At 39.8% G+C, this 16,149-nt stretch overlaps 1 protein-coding gene across 2 annotated transcripts; it reads right to left on the bottom strand.

The window, feature by feature from the left end:
- On the bottom strand, positions 1 to 14,946 carry thrap3a (thyroid hormone receptor associated protein 3a). 2 transcript variants are annotated; one of them, XM_046045210.1, is made up of 11 exons: positions 14,805 to 14,946; positions 9,644 to 9,800; positions 5,917 to 6,804; positions 4,925 to 5,602; positions 4,498 to 4,670; positions 4,193 to 4,304; positions 3,812 to 3,896; positions 2,245 to 2,426; positions 1,933 to 2,113; positions 1,704 to 1,844; positions 1 to 1,564 (listed from the first exon to the last, which is right to left on the bottom strand). In XM_046045210.1, the coding sequence occupies exons 2-11, from the start codon at positions 9,778 to 9,780 to the stop codon at positions 1,325 to 1,327; spliced, it is 2,817 nt and encodes a 938-aa protein (XP_045901166.1). In that variant the 5' UTR covers positions 9,781 to 9,800; positions 14,805 to 14,946; the 3' UTR covers positions 1 to 1,324. The 2 variants fall into 2 exon arrangements, with proteins under 2 accessions (XP_045901166.1, XP_045901167.1); XM_046045211.1 differs by lacking the exons at positions 9,644 to 9,800; positions 14,805 to 14,946 and adding an exon at positions 7,959 to 8,040.
- Positions 14,947 to 16,149: the final 1,203 nt, after the last annotated feature.

Below are 16,149 nucleotides of genomic sequence, written 5' to 3'. Positions count from 1 at the left end.
TTAAAGTAATCAGTGTCTCTTTAATTTACAATCTCCAAGAAATGTAACATCTATTTAAAAAAAGCAATATTCCTTAAGCAGGTAACCTTTAAACAATTCTGTTGGCCTGTATTGTATAAATGAGACCAGCGCACCCACAGCAAGGCACAATAATTGTGTAATTCAGTTGTATGGGTAGTTGGCCAAAAAGACATGAGCCTAATCCTAGACATCCTAGAAAAGAATATTGGAGATAGGCAAACATTCTTATTCTAGGATTAGTCTTACTGTAATCCTGGTCCTACAAACTATCCTGTATCTCTGTTTCTTACAAACTACAAACAAATGCTAATCTTGAGCCTCTTCTATGACATAATTGCACACGATTTACATAACTGATTAAATCATCATTGACTGAAAAAAGTTTTCAAACAGCAAATTACAACAAGAACAAATTCTCCTTTTACAGACAAAGTCAAAACCCTGCCTAGGTACAAAAACTACAGTGAGTGTCTTTGGAGGAAAATTTATAACCCCAATAATATCACACATTGATAAGTGGTATCCAAGATCAGAAAGTTACTGTAAAGTATAGATATCTTTGACAGCAAAATGTTTAATGAACAACCTATTACATTTAATAACAGTCTAACAGTGCCGCCAGCTAGTATTGTAAATATGTTGCAGAGTAAAATCTTTGACCCCCATACAGTTGGTCCCATGGTCTAATCAGGGTCATTTGTAGAGTTCTCAATTGGTTAAACAGGGATGTTTTTACGTCAACACGAACTACTCTGTACTTATTGCTGTCATTTTAACAAACTGACAAGACACACCTCAAAACAACAAGCCTTCTTTTTAAAAAACTCATAGTTGAAAATTGAAGATTTGAATACATTTACCTCTACAACTATTGCTTGCTGCTCACAAAACATTTCTTCATTTCCACAAGTATAAGGCACAAGCTGACGTGATCTATGGTGTGATTTTCTCTTGCTACTTGAAATTGCAAATGTCATTAAGGAGTCATTTTTTAATTATTCCTATGAGAAAAGTGTGTATATTACCAAAATGCTACACTGAAAGTTTCACTTTACTGTATAAAGCAAAAAACAGCAATTCACCCTTAAACAGTGCTTCTACTAGTTATAATTTGCATCCTGATGTGGAAAATCCGAATGAGTAGCCTACGCTGAAATGAAAGCTTACACGTTTTCCTAGTGATAGAGAGTCTTAAAACATTGTAATCTGCATTTATGAATTCATTTTGGTGGATAAAATCACTGAGACAGATCCCATAACAACACAGAAGAAAATTAAGATTTTCAGCACATTGCTTCACTACTCAAGTATTCTCTCCATCGATTTCGCCTTCTTTATGGTCCTGTCCTTTCTCCTCCTCATGTGCGCCACCTTGCTCCCCGTTGACCTGGAACTTGTCATGGGCCCATTTGGGGCTATTGGTGTTGGGGCCCCCAGTGGCTTTGCGGATGATGAATCGTGCCCTTCCACGCGAGAAGCTTCCCCGTCCTCGCCCTCGGTTGTCCACCCACTTGGACTCTGTCTCCCCGTCTCTGTCATCGTGCTGAGAGAAAGGTGGAAAAATCATGGAGGTGTGTCAGGAAACCAAAAGTGCTAACTTGAGCTAGATTACATTAAATAACACCATGTGGTTAATTTAAACAGAGATGGGTAGGCATGAATGGGAATGAAATCACCCCTACCAAGTAGTATTTTCTGCTCTTGGGAGTGTACTCTGGGTCCCAGTCTTCATTTTTTGGGTGTACTGCCATGTTTTCCATGTTGTCACTACAGTTTCCCTGATAACTGCCTCTGTTCCAGCCCCTTCCACGGATTCTGACTTGCTGTAATTAGAGAAAAAGACATGGAGTTGAAAAGTCAGTGCTCCAAACTCTGCTCCTCCATCAACCCAACATAATTGGTCAAACTTACAAATCCTCCACGTGGCCTTCCTCTTTCAACTGACTCTGGGGACTCCCTTTGATCCAGTCGAGTCCTGTTAAAGCCTTTATCTTTGGGATCAGACTTGCCATGGGGCAAATCTTCTTTTTGGGACTTGGAGGATGAGGAAGATGAGGACGAACTTGAGCGAGAGCGCTTCTTCTTACTTTTCCTAAAAGAATAAATGTTATATGCAAAATCCTTCATGCACAACTGTTTAACATGCAGGGTAGATGAACACCGGTATTCAACTTATTTGTAGATAGTTTGAAAGAGTACAAAGCGTAGGGCAGTTGAACATACTTTGATTTCTCGTGGCATTTGGAGAACTTTTCCACACATCTCTCTCTACTAGAATCTGGGGAATCTTCTATATCTCCTCCCCGATTCTGATTATAAACTCTTTCGTGGGTGGAATATTTTTTACGGCGCTCAATATCCAGACGAAGGTCCATTGGGTCACCCTTCATTTTTTCTCCACACTCCTGAGCAAATCAAAACAGAACACAACGTCGTGGACAGACTTTGAATTAGCATGTAGATGCTATCAATCTGCTGTCAGCCAAGCTGGTTTGTAAATTAAATAGTGAGGTCCATGGGTAAAGGGGAAAACCTGGGTAACAGCCAGCTGGCATGAGTAAAACTAAGCGAATTTTCCAGTGCACTTCAAGGGCCAAAACAGTAGTTTTGCATGTTTTAGGATTACCTAAAAGTCTGAACCATTCTCCAAAGCATATGTTGTTAAATGGATTTTTCTGCCTTCAAGGCAGCTATTTAAATATGGTAAGAAAATCTACTTTATTGCTTCAGATAGGCAATCCATCACCGTCAACATTTAGTCAGCTTTATTTTGTGTCAAAGTTCCACTACTGGAAGGTCAGCTGTCAGTAGGGTGTGTTCTGTAAACCTCCTAACTGGTGCATTCAAATGCTTGCGGCAAAGTCCAGCATCCAAGGCTAAAAGAATTTGCTGCACAACAGCAACAAACAGCACCAGCATATTTCACATCACCCTTGCTTGTTTGTATGTGTAACATGACTTCCAGCAGCCACTTTCCACATTTTGAACATCAGGGCCTCAGCGACATGGTGCCTTCAGGTATTCATAACCAAGTGTTTTCAAACAACCACTGGATCGTTCACAGTGATGTATGTCCTATATAAAGCAAGTTTCAAGTCAGTGATATATTGCTTATCATATTGTACTGACATGAACTGAAATCAATAGCTGCCTGGAAGGTAGGAAACTAATCTAAAAACTTTGAGGTATGCTTTGGGAAATAGTTGCTCGTACCTACTATGAAGTATACACGCTTCATAGTTGTATGACTGGCAAAACCACTAGTATGGCGCATTAACAAAGAGTTTACTCAGTTTAATGCATTTTAGTAGTATTTGCACATCATGTTTACAAATGATTGACCATAGGTGTCCAAGAGCATCAATATATTCTATAGTGTGAGGGTTTACTCAGAAAGTTAAGCATGTAAATATAAGCACAGGTGCATAAAGTGCCTGTTGTTGGTTAATTCCGTTCCTTATTTTTTAAAGAATACTTACGAAGACAATTGCTTAGAGTCCTTTGAACAGCTTTGGCACAGTGGCTTCCATTTCTCAACTTATATGATTCATTAGCCTGGATCAGGCTTGTGCCCACAGTCTAACCATTTCACCATGTGTGAAGGCGATATATAACAAACAACCAAGTCAAAGTGCCTTATTTTGCATTTGCATTTCTTAGACTTTGTGCATCTCCCTTCAAGGAAAGCCACAGGCTTTAAGAGAGTGCAGTCTAAAGGCATCTGGCTTGCACACTGGTTTGCTGTTGTTTGTTTTTCCAACATACTTCATACTGCAAAATGTTCAGTCACCTTGTAAGTGCCATCCTCTGAGCTTTTCATCGCCTCAAAAAGTTGAGAGTGTTTCTTAAAAGCTCTTGGTGAAACATCAATTCTCCTGTGAGAAAGAAACACAGTTAAGACAAGATAATTAAATGCACATAGTACAAGAACCACGGTACAGGGGCCAAAACAACAAACCGTGAGCGACACTGAACAGCAAAGACGACATAAAACAGAAAAAGGTTGGTGGGAAAATAAAACTGACCTCCACTGAGCATGAGAACAAATAAGCCAAGATAGTCTGTTGATTTTCAGGTAGGAAAAGTGAGAGAAATACCTGAAAGCTGTTAAAAGAGGAGGTGAAGCCACAGCACACAGAAGGTGAGAGGGTCACTCAGTAGGCGACTCTACCTGTGTATCTCTGGGCTTTTTCTTGGCTTCATCATTTCCTTCTCTGCAGCTCGTCTTTGGTACATGGTGAATCGCTCGTTTAAAGTAATTCCAGAGGAGGGGAAGTGCTGAGCTGTACATGGAGACAGTAAAAACAGCTGTTAAAGTTGTTAGTGCTTCTAGTGTCAATTTTCCATCCAACTGTGATGCTGCATTGAATTGAATAACTGAAGTGTGTGTGTGTGTGTGTATATATATGTATGAGATTACTCCACTCTTTGTTGTTAATTATATATGTGAGGACAACAAGAGAAGTGACGACTCACCTTTAATGTGGTGAACAATGGTGACAATGTGTTGAGCAAACAGCTCAGAGGGACTCCTCTGTAACTGAGCATTCGGAACATGTTGAAAGATAGAGCGGAACTCCTGATCCTTTTTTGAGGACTGCACAAGATCCTGAGACAACTGTCGCTCCTCAGCTAAAATATCAGAAGAGCTGAAAATGACAAAAACAACATGGTTTTTTAGTCTGTAGCTCTGGGGATAAAGCAGAAACCATGTTGTTCTCTGATCAGATTAAACATTCAAACAAGGAAACCAATGCAGAAAATGCATTTATTAATATACATCATTCTCTACAGAAATCTGTAAATCATCGGTTTACAGCAAAAGTGCCCTTACTATTTCAAAGCCTGCAGTTGGGTGTACAGAAATGACTTATGGGACCAGAAACCATTATATGAAACTCACCTTATTAGGCTATCTCCAAGGAAATCCAGTCTGACATTTAATTTTGCTTCCTGTTTTCTTGAGGACATGAAAGGCAAGTCCTCTCCCCTGATCATAAACATCTCTCTGTCAGAGTTCCTCCTTGGTTTTAGTGTAGGAGATGGGATAGGGGGAGACTTTCCCATCTTCTTGGCTTTACCAACCATGTCTGGGGGCAGTTCCTCAAATGTTCCTGCTAACTCCCTCTTGGCGAGGGCTGCAGCAATGGCCGCTGCTTTATCCTGCTTTTGACTGGGATATATGTCCTCTACCATGGCGTCAAGGTCACTGTTGGTTACCTGTGCCATATTCTGCCATTTGCCAAAACATTCCTCAAACAGTTCCTGGGCTGAGTGAGTGACCTTGCTCTTTGGTTTAGAGGACTCATCCCCATTATTCCAGTCTTTGTGAAGTGACTTTGAATAACGCTTGATTATCATCTTTTCCTCATCCTCCCCATCAGCAGACAGAAAAGGAGAAGCTTTCAACAAGCTGTTCAGAGACACTTCACCATCAATGTCCTCTTTGTATTTTCTTGACATTGAGTCAGAGACGGATGCTTTACCATTTACTTTCTCTTTTTCCATATCCACATCATTTGCTTCTGGGTTCTTGCCATTTTCCCAAGCTTTAGCTTTTTTATTTTGCTCCTCCAAAAACCTAAACAAGGAAAAAGAGAGAACTGCATCTAACTGGGCATGCAACTTGAGAGACAACTGCAAGAATTTAACTTACAGGTGATTATCTAAGATAATCTCAACAATATATATTTTTTTGTGTCAAATAAGTATTTTATCTATGGTATTTTGGTGTGTCATGACAACCACACATGAAAACACAAAACTTTCAAACCCAATGCTATTAATTAATAACATTGCTCTATCTTCAAAGCTTGGATAGTTTGCTAGAACAATGTCAGAATTATTCATTGTAAATTATTTATACTTGAGAAAAAATAGTAAAATCAATCTTACTTTCCGAAGGCAATGGAGATTGCTGTTTTATCTCCATCCAGGTATTCTTTGTTGGAGAAGAAGTCAAAGCTGGAAAGCATTGGATTTAGACCTTCATGTGAGGGCTTTTTTGTTGTGGATGAACTACCCCCCATCGGCCAGGAGGGGGCGCCATTGCTGATGTCCTTTGTGAATTTAGGGGAGGGACTAGACTGATTAGTAGTTTGGCTGTTCTGACCAACAATGACAGTAGAGATCGCCTGAGGACTCGTTGACTTTTGACTGCTGTTGCAGTCTGTCGGGCCCTGACAGTTCCCCTCAGTTTTCCCACTGACTGCACCTTCTTTTCCACCTCCTGCCAGCACCCCGGCGAGCTCCACTGGCTCCCCATCTCCCCCACCCCCTTTTTGGACCTCCTTGGAGGCTGAGAGCTCCTCTTTCACATCTTTGGAGTTTTGGTTAGTCAGCAATGAGACTGGCCTGCATTTGGGTGAGGAGGAGTGTGAGGAAGAGGGAGAATGTTGCGAGTGTCTGGATAATGGAGAGGAGGATCGGTCAGAGTGGTGAGAGGGACCATGAGGGGGGCTTCCTGAGCGTTTCTGGAGGTTGTGAGATCGTCCTCGTGAATGGTTTTGCTGTTGTTGCTGTTGTTGCTGTGTTTGAGGGTGCTGCTTGTAATTCTTCCAGTTCGGCCGGAAGTTGTTGTTGTTGTTATAGCCACCACCCCCTCCGCCACGCTGGTAGCGCCCACGTGGGAAGTAACCCCGCCCTCTGCCCCTGAAGTTGTACGGCCTCCGGAAGCCGCGGTGGTAGCCCCGGAACTCACGACTGTTCTGGTACCCCCTCTGATATTTCTTCTCCCGGTTATGAGATGGAGAATGAGATCTTGACCATGACCGAGACCTAGATCTGTGAACGAAAGCAAGGGGGAAAATAAAGCACATAGGTATTACTTAATTTCCAGGGTTTTTTTTACTTTTTAGGATAGTAATGCAATCTAGTATACAAAAATTGCTGAAACTCTAATTGACAACCTCTAAACATAGAGATAACTACAAAATGTGACATTTTATGAATACACACACACACACACACACACACACACACACCCCGATGACACAAATGTAGTTCAACTTGGTCAGTAAAAGCCGGACATTGTCTTGTCTTAGAATAAAGGGACAAAGAACACTGTAGTGCACTAAATGTCACAATGGCTAAATAGACAATGATGAAATGAGTACCACAGGAACCCAAACTGCTTCACTCATAAACCTTTGGGGCAGTAAAACCTCAGCGATCACCACTTTATACCAAATGCTGAGAGAAAGACACACCGGGAAAAAAAATACTACTCAGCCGATTGCCACTTAAATCAGTCACGCCTAACATATGGAAAAGAAATACGCAGCATAATACCAAAAAACACATAATATATAGATGTGCAGTTGCATCCGGCATCCATATATCATTTGGAATTGGCAAAACATATGCATGTGTGTGTGGGTATATATAGGAACCCACAAAGGAGCACTGCATGGAGAAAAGCAGAGATTTCAGTGTGGTTTTGAGCCAAGCTGCAGGGTCAGATAAGTCCACATGGTGGCTCTGCTGCACTTAAAACCCCTTATTTTGTTCTCTATCCTGAACCTTAAGGAACACAGTCTTAAGATTATGAACCATGATACAGTATATTCTCTTGTTCAAATCAATGATTAAATGAGCCCAACATGCTCTTTTAAGACTAACCGCATGTCGACACAACATCCCTTACTTTCCACAGACACCTCTTGAGATTATGAATGTTGCAAATCTAAATTAGACATCAAAGTAGTTCTGTAATGTTTTGTTAAGTTTTTCTTCCACAACTATATCTTTAGCAACTTTTTTTCAATTGTCAATAAAAAAAAAGTAACTTGCTAACAACTAACGAAATGTACAATTGCATACAAAGCCTACAGTACATTGCAGAACACTATTCTAAATTGACAAAGCAAAGCAGTACCACGCTACATGCAAACGCATTCCAAAGCCATATAAAAAGCCTAAAGAAGCACAGGACTCACCTAGTGTGTTCTTTCATTGGAATACAGAGTGATTCAAAGAAGGCAGCGCACTGAGCAGCACTGCGCACTCACAGTGCGAGCTACAGATACATCTCCTCTGGCCAGCTCTGGTAGAGCGTCACATGGACCATAAGAGGGGGAAAAAAATTCTACTGGAATCCTTTTGACTGTGTTTGGCAGCTACGTAGGCTGTCCAACCAGTTTGGTGAGGCTTTATCAATAATGCCAATTAAACACAATTGAGTGTTACCAAGATGCAGACATCTACATCTTAATGTCTGCTTATTGTTATATTTCAGCAAGATAAATTCTAGTTCCTCTTGTTAAACACTTGATAAGTCACTGAGAAACGTCAATGTGAGAAATCTGTTTTGCTGAGACACAGTCTACATCTGTGGCAAATTTAAGTACTAAGGTGATGATGTCTGAAGAAAGAGACAGAGGGAAGTTGAGAAAAAACTCAAACAAATTAGAACTGTTTCTTTTTTAAATGATTATTATTATGTTGGATGTTTTTCCCAGCAGATGTAGGAAAATAACTTTTGTGTGTGGGTGTGTGCTGCTTTTTTGGTTTGTGTTTATATACTATACAATTTTATGCAAATCTGTGCATTCAGGCTTGGACAGTTCCAGTGTGACCACAAACCCATTTGCACATGTGCAAGGTGGGTTCAAGAGGAAGAGTAACCCATTAGATTCCTTCCATGTCTCTTCTTAATGCTAATTTTAATACGTGCTGCGACACTGCCAGGAAATGAGCCACCCTTGCCATTTTATTGCCATGATACAGTCATCCTGCCAGAAACCACAAAGACATCAGAGTGAAGCCTTTTTCTTTCGAATGCACATCAGAGCCAGCAGATAACCCTATTACAAGGGCATTTTTATTTAAGCAAAGCAACCAACAATAAATGCTGCCCTCTTGATAAAAATCTTGATAAAATATTCATTTGCTACTGTGGCCGACTAATATGGAAATGTTTTCACATGCAGTGCACATTGCAGTAATATCCACTCCAACTTAAGTTAGTTCACTAACCCACAGCTGAACTCTTTCTCATACATCAATTTCCTCTTGACACAGAAGCTGACTCCAGAGTTTGGGTCACAACCAAATCCATTAATATGCTACAACAGCTTTGTCAGTTCATAGGAGAACCAGAGTCACAGCGTCCAGAACAAGGCAAGATCTTGCATACGGAAATCAACACACATGTAGCTAACAGGAAACACTGATTATAACCAAACACAGAACTGCTTGTTGACATTCCCACTGTCACAAATAAACTACCTGCATATATATTTTTTTACATGTAAAATTTTACCAGTACATTTTATGATCAGTAGTTTAGGACAAGGCAAGATTTACTAGATAGAATTTGAGTGGAAAAGGAGCTTAGCAGGGAACATAGGATGATCAATACTGATGCAACACTTTCCCTGCTGCACCTGCAGTTTTTCTTTCCTTCTTGACAACCAACTTTTTTTGGGTCACAGTCATTTATACTTAAAGCATTTGGTGGGTCACGGCGTTCTTCATTCGTACATACTGTATAATACCCTTCCAGAGTGGCAACTCAAGGGCATCTTAAACAGTCAAGTAAAAGGCAGTTGATCTTGACCACAAAAACACAGTACAGTCAATAGATTGTCCAGAAAGGAGGATTGTTCATAAAATAGACTACCTGTAGTGACGCTTCCTGGACCGGGATCTAGAGCGACTTCTAGAGCGAGAGGTGGAGTGGGATCTTGAGTGGGATCTTGACCGGGACCTTGAGCGGCTCCGAGACCTCGAGGCAGATTTCGTGGACCTGGACATCATTGCAGCCAGCCCACCTCAAACTGTCACAAATAAAGAGTTGTAGAGCCGATTTTTGGAAAATATTAGAAAGCAAACAATAAGTGGTTATTCAATCACCTTTTCAAGGCACTGACGGCATACAATGGATATTAATCATCTGAGTGAACAACTGAATGAGCAATTATCACGGAAGAAAAATACATTTAAAGAAAGCCAAGAGTCAATTATCCATGAAATACAATATCCAACAGAGATGAGCCATCAGAGATGTGCCTCAAAAGCAGTATTAATGCAAAAGCTGAGTGAAGAAAGAGAACAGCTGTGAAAAAGAAGGCAATCTGGAGTAGTGTAGGCCATCCCAACAGAACCAGTTTTATTTAGTCACTGATCATTTGCATAGAGGGCAGTCTTACGTCAGTCATCTGACTACTGAACTGTTGAGCCTACTACAAAACACTAATACAAAGATACAGTTATCATTAAGATATACCATACCTCTATTTCCTCCACTGCAGAAGATATACAGTAACACAGCTAAAATAAAATAAAAACTGGTATAGAAATGTTTGAACTCTAATCACGGTCTTCAGAAGACAGTTTTCAAATGAGGTGAAAAATATGGAAAGCCAGCCTGTTCAGTACTATTTTACTTCTAAGTCGGTCTCAGCCTATCACTGCATTTCTCCAAATGATTAACTGATACGTCTTGCCAAGCCTCACCACTTTGAACATCTTGAGAATGTGATGAGAGAAAGTTGAAGATGTGAACTGATGTGGCTTAAAATATTTTTTTCCAACAACTGAGCGGATCATTTTGAGGAAAGACCATATTTTGCTTGTCGAATAGAACAGGCCTAAGTGCAGTGAATGCACAGCTGCTAAATGTTTTTTCACACCATATTAAACAAATGTAGGCATCTTCACAGAAAAGAGTAGTCACGGCTTGGTTGTTTTTATATGCCTTGTCCTGTGTGAATAAACGCCATGGTTACTGTTAAACACACACCTCAGTCTGAGTTAAATACCTTCAGTCACCATCACCCCACTAGACTGATAGGAAAACGGTTAACTAAACAAAAAATACAATTCTATAGTTGGAGGGTCTAGTTCTTTCCAAAGTCCACAAGGCATTATCTGTGACATATGATCCTTGAGGGTACAGTGAAGGCCAGGGATCAAATAATTGATTTTTCAATATGAGACTCATCTTCACGGACTTTGGAAGAAGGAAATTGCCTGATGATGCATGACGTGGATTTCAAAAGCAGCACAAGCCATCACATGGTGGTCCCAGTGTGCCTCCTTTCTACTATTTTTGAAACTCATTGAAATGGATCCATCTTCCCCCGCCTCCACCTCGTGCTCCACAAACATCCCACTCTCCTCATTTCTGGCAGCTTGTTGTTTTTGGCTTTCAGAGAATAATTTCCTGAAGGTCCAGTTTCAACAGACCGTCAATTTAGCAGCTTACTGTGCACATTTCGAGAATGACATTCAGATGTGCCCCTTTCTAGCATGTGGTAGCTGAACAGTTAAATAAATAAGATAAAATAAATAAGATATAACAGCCTTCTAAATTATGCTTTATATACCAAACCCTTAGGACATTTTTACGAGTTTAAGTCTCATAGATTTGTCTGTCTGTTATAATAACTGTGATAAAATGCTTAAACCACATCTGTCTTTAAGGCACTTTCATATGGCTGAAAATAGTTTCCTTGAAAACTTTGAATGAGTGTCAGCAGATACTGTATACAAAACAGCTATACGGAGCTAAGGATCCCCAGCCAAAGTAACTATTACATTATTACTGCTTTATTAACACACAAGAATATTATTTTACCAAAGTGTGACTACATATATATGTAGTGTGTGTGTGTGTGTGTGTATAAGAAATAGGACTGCCCTTGCTTTCAGTATTCAATATAAAAACTGGTTGGTATTATTGAACAGTGGGAGTTACGATAGCCTCACTCTGAACGCTCGATTGATAACCAGCTGCAGCTGTCCTTGCCCCACACTGTGTGGTCGGCAGCCTAATCACTGAGATTTCAGCCTCTCCAAAAAGGCTGTGGTAGGCTTTGTGTTTAATCATTCACAACTAGACATACAAATGCAGTTGCCGACAAACATGTGTCTTACTACTATACTTGTGAGGACTTTTAGTTAATTACACTTTTTCAGGTTTCTCACTTTTACAACATCTGAACAGTGAACTAATTACTTCACCAACTCCACCCTATCAACCACTGAAATGATATAACTGTTATTAACTCTGTACCAAATCCTAGACTTGATGATGCAGTCAAAAACGGCACCACAGTGGCTAGAAACACAACATATTTCCCGGTTTAAGTTGAACTTCCTGGTTTCAGTCTCGATTATCATAGCAGTTTTTGATCATCTAAAGATTGAATTGTCAGGTGTCAATTGTCAGAATCATAATAAAATAGACTCTATTGGTAATTATAACAATAATTAACCAAAGATAGAATTCTTCACAAAAATATAATTTTGAACTTGTATAACTAGCATCTGAATGGACAGCCTTGGCTGTCAACATAGAACAATACAGTATCAACAGGAACAACATGCAAAACTAGAAAGGCAGGTATTCTACATTGTAGATTAGAAAATAATTGCAGCTAACCAAAATGAACTAAACCGAACAGGCTAGCGTGAATTATAATGTTTTGGATAATAAAACAGAATTAAACTGATAATGGTTCTCATATGGATAAAAGTCCACGCACACACAGACATGATTAAGACTCCCCTTTGGAGTAGAGAACGACAGCTGTGTAATCCTCATCACCTGTTTATTTCATGTAACGGCAAAAGTAGCTCTGATCAACAATGGTCCGGCAACTCGATACACAGCTCAAAGCGTATGAAAAGAAACACTCCACTCAATCAACTGCCCTATCATTAAGACTGGGATGCCACAGTGGCAGCTGGAATCACATTTGCTATCTGTATGTGCCCCTGAGACACCCCGCTCACTATTTCAGAAAAGCCACAGCAACTGTCATTGGCACAATCTTTAGTTATTGAAATGTGGCAGTCCCTCTTAGTATTCCCTCAAGAGACTTCACATGCTGAGGCAGTTAATGGATAGCAGAGCCACTGCCAGTGCTGTTTAAGGCAAGATAAAACTTTCAGCTTCCTTCGTGGGTTATTAAACGTAAAAAAAACCCAAAACAATTCTGAATAGCTTGAATTATTCAGTTACATGTTCATGAGTATTAACTGACTATTGTTTGTGTTAAGGGAGCTACTGTAACTAGAATGACAAACGGATGACCTCATGCAGAGATTGCGTCCAATCTTATCCTTTGCCCAATCACCTAAAATGACTGACCATTCAGCTTGGCACTGAACTTTGTCACAAGTTTAATGATAACATCATTCCAGTTGCAGCTAACTTCCTTCTAACTAAAGCAGTATAATATCCCTCTATTCTCAGCATGTTTTTGGAAGAAATGTCCGTCCATCCATCCATCCATCATCAACCGCTTATCCTGCGTACAGGATTGCGTGCTGGAGCCAATCCCAGCTGAGGAAATGTGCAGCTTTTTATCATTTAATTCTTACAACAAAAGCATCTGCCACCGTATGGTTTGTACGATGTGTTTATGAGGCTACTTTTGACTTGAAAAATGGCATACAGCAGAGTGTCACTGAGGCATCCTTACACCGACATGCTTCTCAGCTGTCATCACCAAGCCTGTGGAACTCTGCTGCATACAAGGAGGAACTCATCAACTGAGGGTCCTCTCCTCTCTATTTCGGTCATCTGGGAACAGCCTAGCAAATGATGAGTTATTGTTTTACATTTCCAAAATGTGCATGGGTGTTTTGTGCCAGTTGCTTGCACACATTAAAGCTTTATTCTTTAAAGAAATAGCACAAATGTGAGCACCATCTTTGTCAATTTTAGCAAAGATTTCAAGCCACATTCACATAGTAAGTTGATTTAAATAACAAAGAAAAGAAAAGGGCACACACAAAAGTGAAAACAAAACTAAGTATTATAGTGCTACTTCAGTTCATGCCAGCATACTTAGACGCGGACACACCTTTTCATTTTGTGTACTTTAGTACAGCTGGTATTTGTTAAAGAGGATCAACCAGGATCCTGCAGCCCAACAGGAAATTGCATGATAATGTTTTCAAACTTTTGCGCATCACTGGACCCCAGAAATATATTCACATTGCACCACAAAACCGATTTTAGATAAGCATTTACAGGAAACTAGTGCAAGAGACAATTCATGTTGCTATATATGACTTGGAAGGCTTGGTTCAAGTTTGTAGCTGTTTACACTAGGTGGAGGGACAACTTGGTGAAACCTGCAATCACAACAGCCATTCTGTCATTGTGCTAACCACTAAAAGCTGTTATATAACTGGTCAAATTAAACAACTCCTTGTATTGACGTCCCCTTTGAATGCTCTGGTGGTCCGAGGAAGCACTTTGGAAATCACTGAATGATTAAACAATGTTCAAGTATAAATGTTGACAGGATAATGCTATTTCAAGATAGGAATCCTGCTGAGCTTCCAGCAAATGATTCAACCCTTATTTCAAAGATACTTTCAATATAGCTACTCCTTCAAATGACATCACCTTACTCCAAATGAAAGCATATCAAAGCCAGTGGGTTATGTCCTGGATGGAGATGGACAGTGCATTCTGGAGTTTCCTCATGTGCATCATTTACACGGAAAATAACAAATCTATCAGGACACATGTAACATTCAGAGTAACATCTAGAACTGAAGATAACATACTATATGGTGTAACAACGCACTGGCCAAATACTGATACTTTTACAGTCGCCCTTTGTGCCTATAAATGTCATTTCGAAGTTTCGCGGCAAATAATATTTCGTGACTTTTATGGCTTGATCATCTTGCTGCGCAACTTCCCTTTAAACGACTGTACGCCTCGTTTTCCATATTGCTGCCACTGAAAATGCATTCTTTTCTGTATATTTATTTCCCGAGCAAATGGGGAAAAATAAAAACAATAAAGTCCTTACCAGGTGCGTTGTCGCGTCACATTCAGGCAGCACGGTGTGACGTGAAGAAGAAATGGGTTAAATACTATTTCTCCCTGGTCTTCTGTGTGTCAGCACTGTTGTGCCCAGCTTATGTCAATGTGTGTGGCTATGTGTGTGCCGGCTAGAGTCTGCGGTGTTCAGAGGGGGTGTGACCGCTGCGTGCGACTCAGAGGTTCATATTTCCTTCCGCCTTCACCGACATCTGTCAAAACACCTTCGTAACATCGCGGTGAGCGGGAGTTCAGTCAATGGACCGTGTATTAGAAGTAGCCTACAATAAGCTAATAAGTCCCCCTGTAATTACATCATTCTGTCGATAACTCACTATAGCAGTCCTAAAGGGAGTAGCTAGTGTAGGATGCAGTTTTTATTTGCCACAAATATTTATGTGCCACTTAAAATAGTCTATATTTCAGCAGTAAATATACATAGTTGCAGAACCTGCTTATTCCGGATCTTTCAACTGCATACCAACCTTTTATTTGCAAATGATAAGTCCATTTAGCTGGTGAAAATCCTAATTTGAATATGCCTACCACAGTTTTACCAAAACGGATAAGGCCGACTGGCAAGTGGCCAGCAACGAAACATCAAGCCAGCAGAAACACTAGATTCTCTGTACACTAAGTTACAGATCATTTGTGCCATATTTAAAAGTGGTGTTTATGATTCATTAATTTTTCTTTTATTCATATACTTGGACATGAATACCATGAGTTATCTAAATGTAAATTTGCTTTTTGCAGTTATAGCTAAACTTATTTCTGAAATCCTCTGTATAATTCTATTGGCTGATCAGAAGATTTGTAAGTCATAACTAGGGTTTAGTTTGTTGGCCACAGAGGGTTATATGACTCTCTGGCATCTGGTGTTACACAGAAAGCTGACTTGATCTCCATAGACTACTTTATGTTACTTCTTAAATACTTACTTATTATAGTTATAGAAATAATAAATATTTATTTCAAAATGTTGGTATAAATACTCCATAATGTTCAGATTAAACAATGAACTGAGCTATATGTCTATCTGAATTTTACATTTGGCTGTCTGACATTAGTAATTTGAGCAAGATTTCTCAATAACCTCTTGCCAGATTTCTATAGATTAGCTGTGAATATTCATGATCCCCATGTGATTATTACACTCTGGTGTGACCATGAGGTCAAAATGTCCACTTTTACACAAGAAATGCCAAAATATAATGGGCAGGTTGTACTGAACACATCGATGTTCCCCAGAGGATGAACCTCTATTTTAGTTCATCTCTAACATACAGCCTTTGGTATGATTCTATGAATTCTCAAATCTTTTATGATTTCAA

The sequence above is a fragment of the Micropterus dolomieu genome, linkage group LG03, assembly GCF_021292245.1.
Source record: "Micropterus dolomieu isolate WLL.071019.BEF.003 ecotype Adirondacks linkage group LG03, ASM2129224v1, whole genome shotgun sequence".
In the NCBI taxonomy this organism is placed as follows: Eukaryota; Metazoa; Chordata; class Actinopteri; order Centrarchiformes; family Centrarchidae; genus Micropterus; species Micropterus dolomieu.
This window is presented reverse-complemented; position numbering and strand designations above follow the sequence as displayed.

Bases quoted from the DNA above. Each gene is read 5' to 3' on its own strand.
- thrap3a (XM_046045210.1), bottom strand. From the start codon at position 9,780: ATGATGTCCAGGTCCACGAAATCTGCCTCGAGGTCTCGGAGCCGCTCA. The intron at 6,805-9,643 runs GTAGTCTATTTT...TTTCGTTCACAG, and splicing joins TCCAGGAAGCGTCACTACAG to ATCTAGGTCTCGGTCATGGT. The intron at 1,565-1,703 runs GTAGGGGTGATT...CCTTTCTCTCAG, and splicing joins AGAGCAGAAAATACTACTTG to CACGATGACAGAGACGGGGA.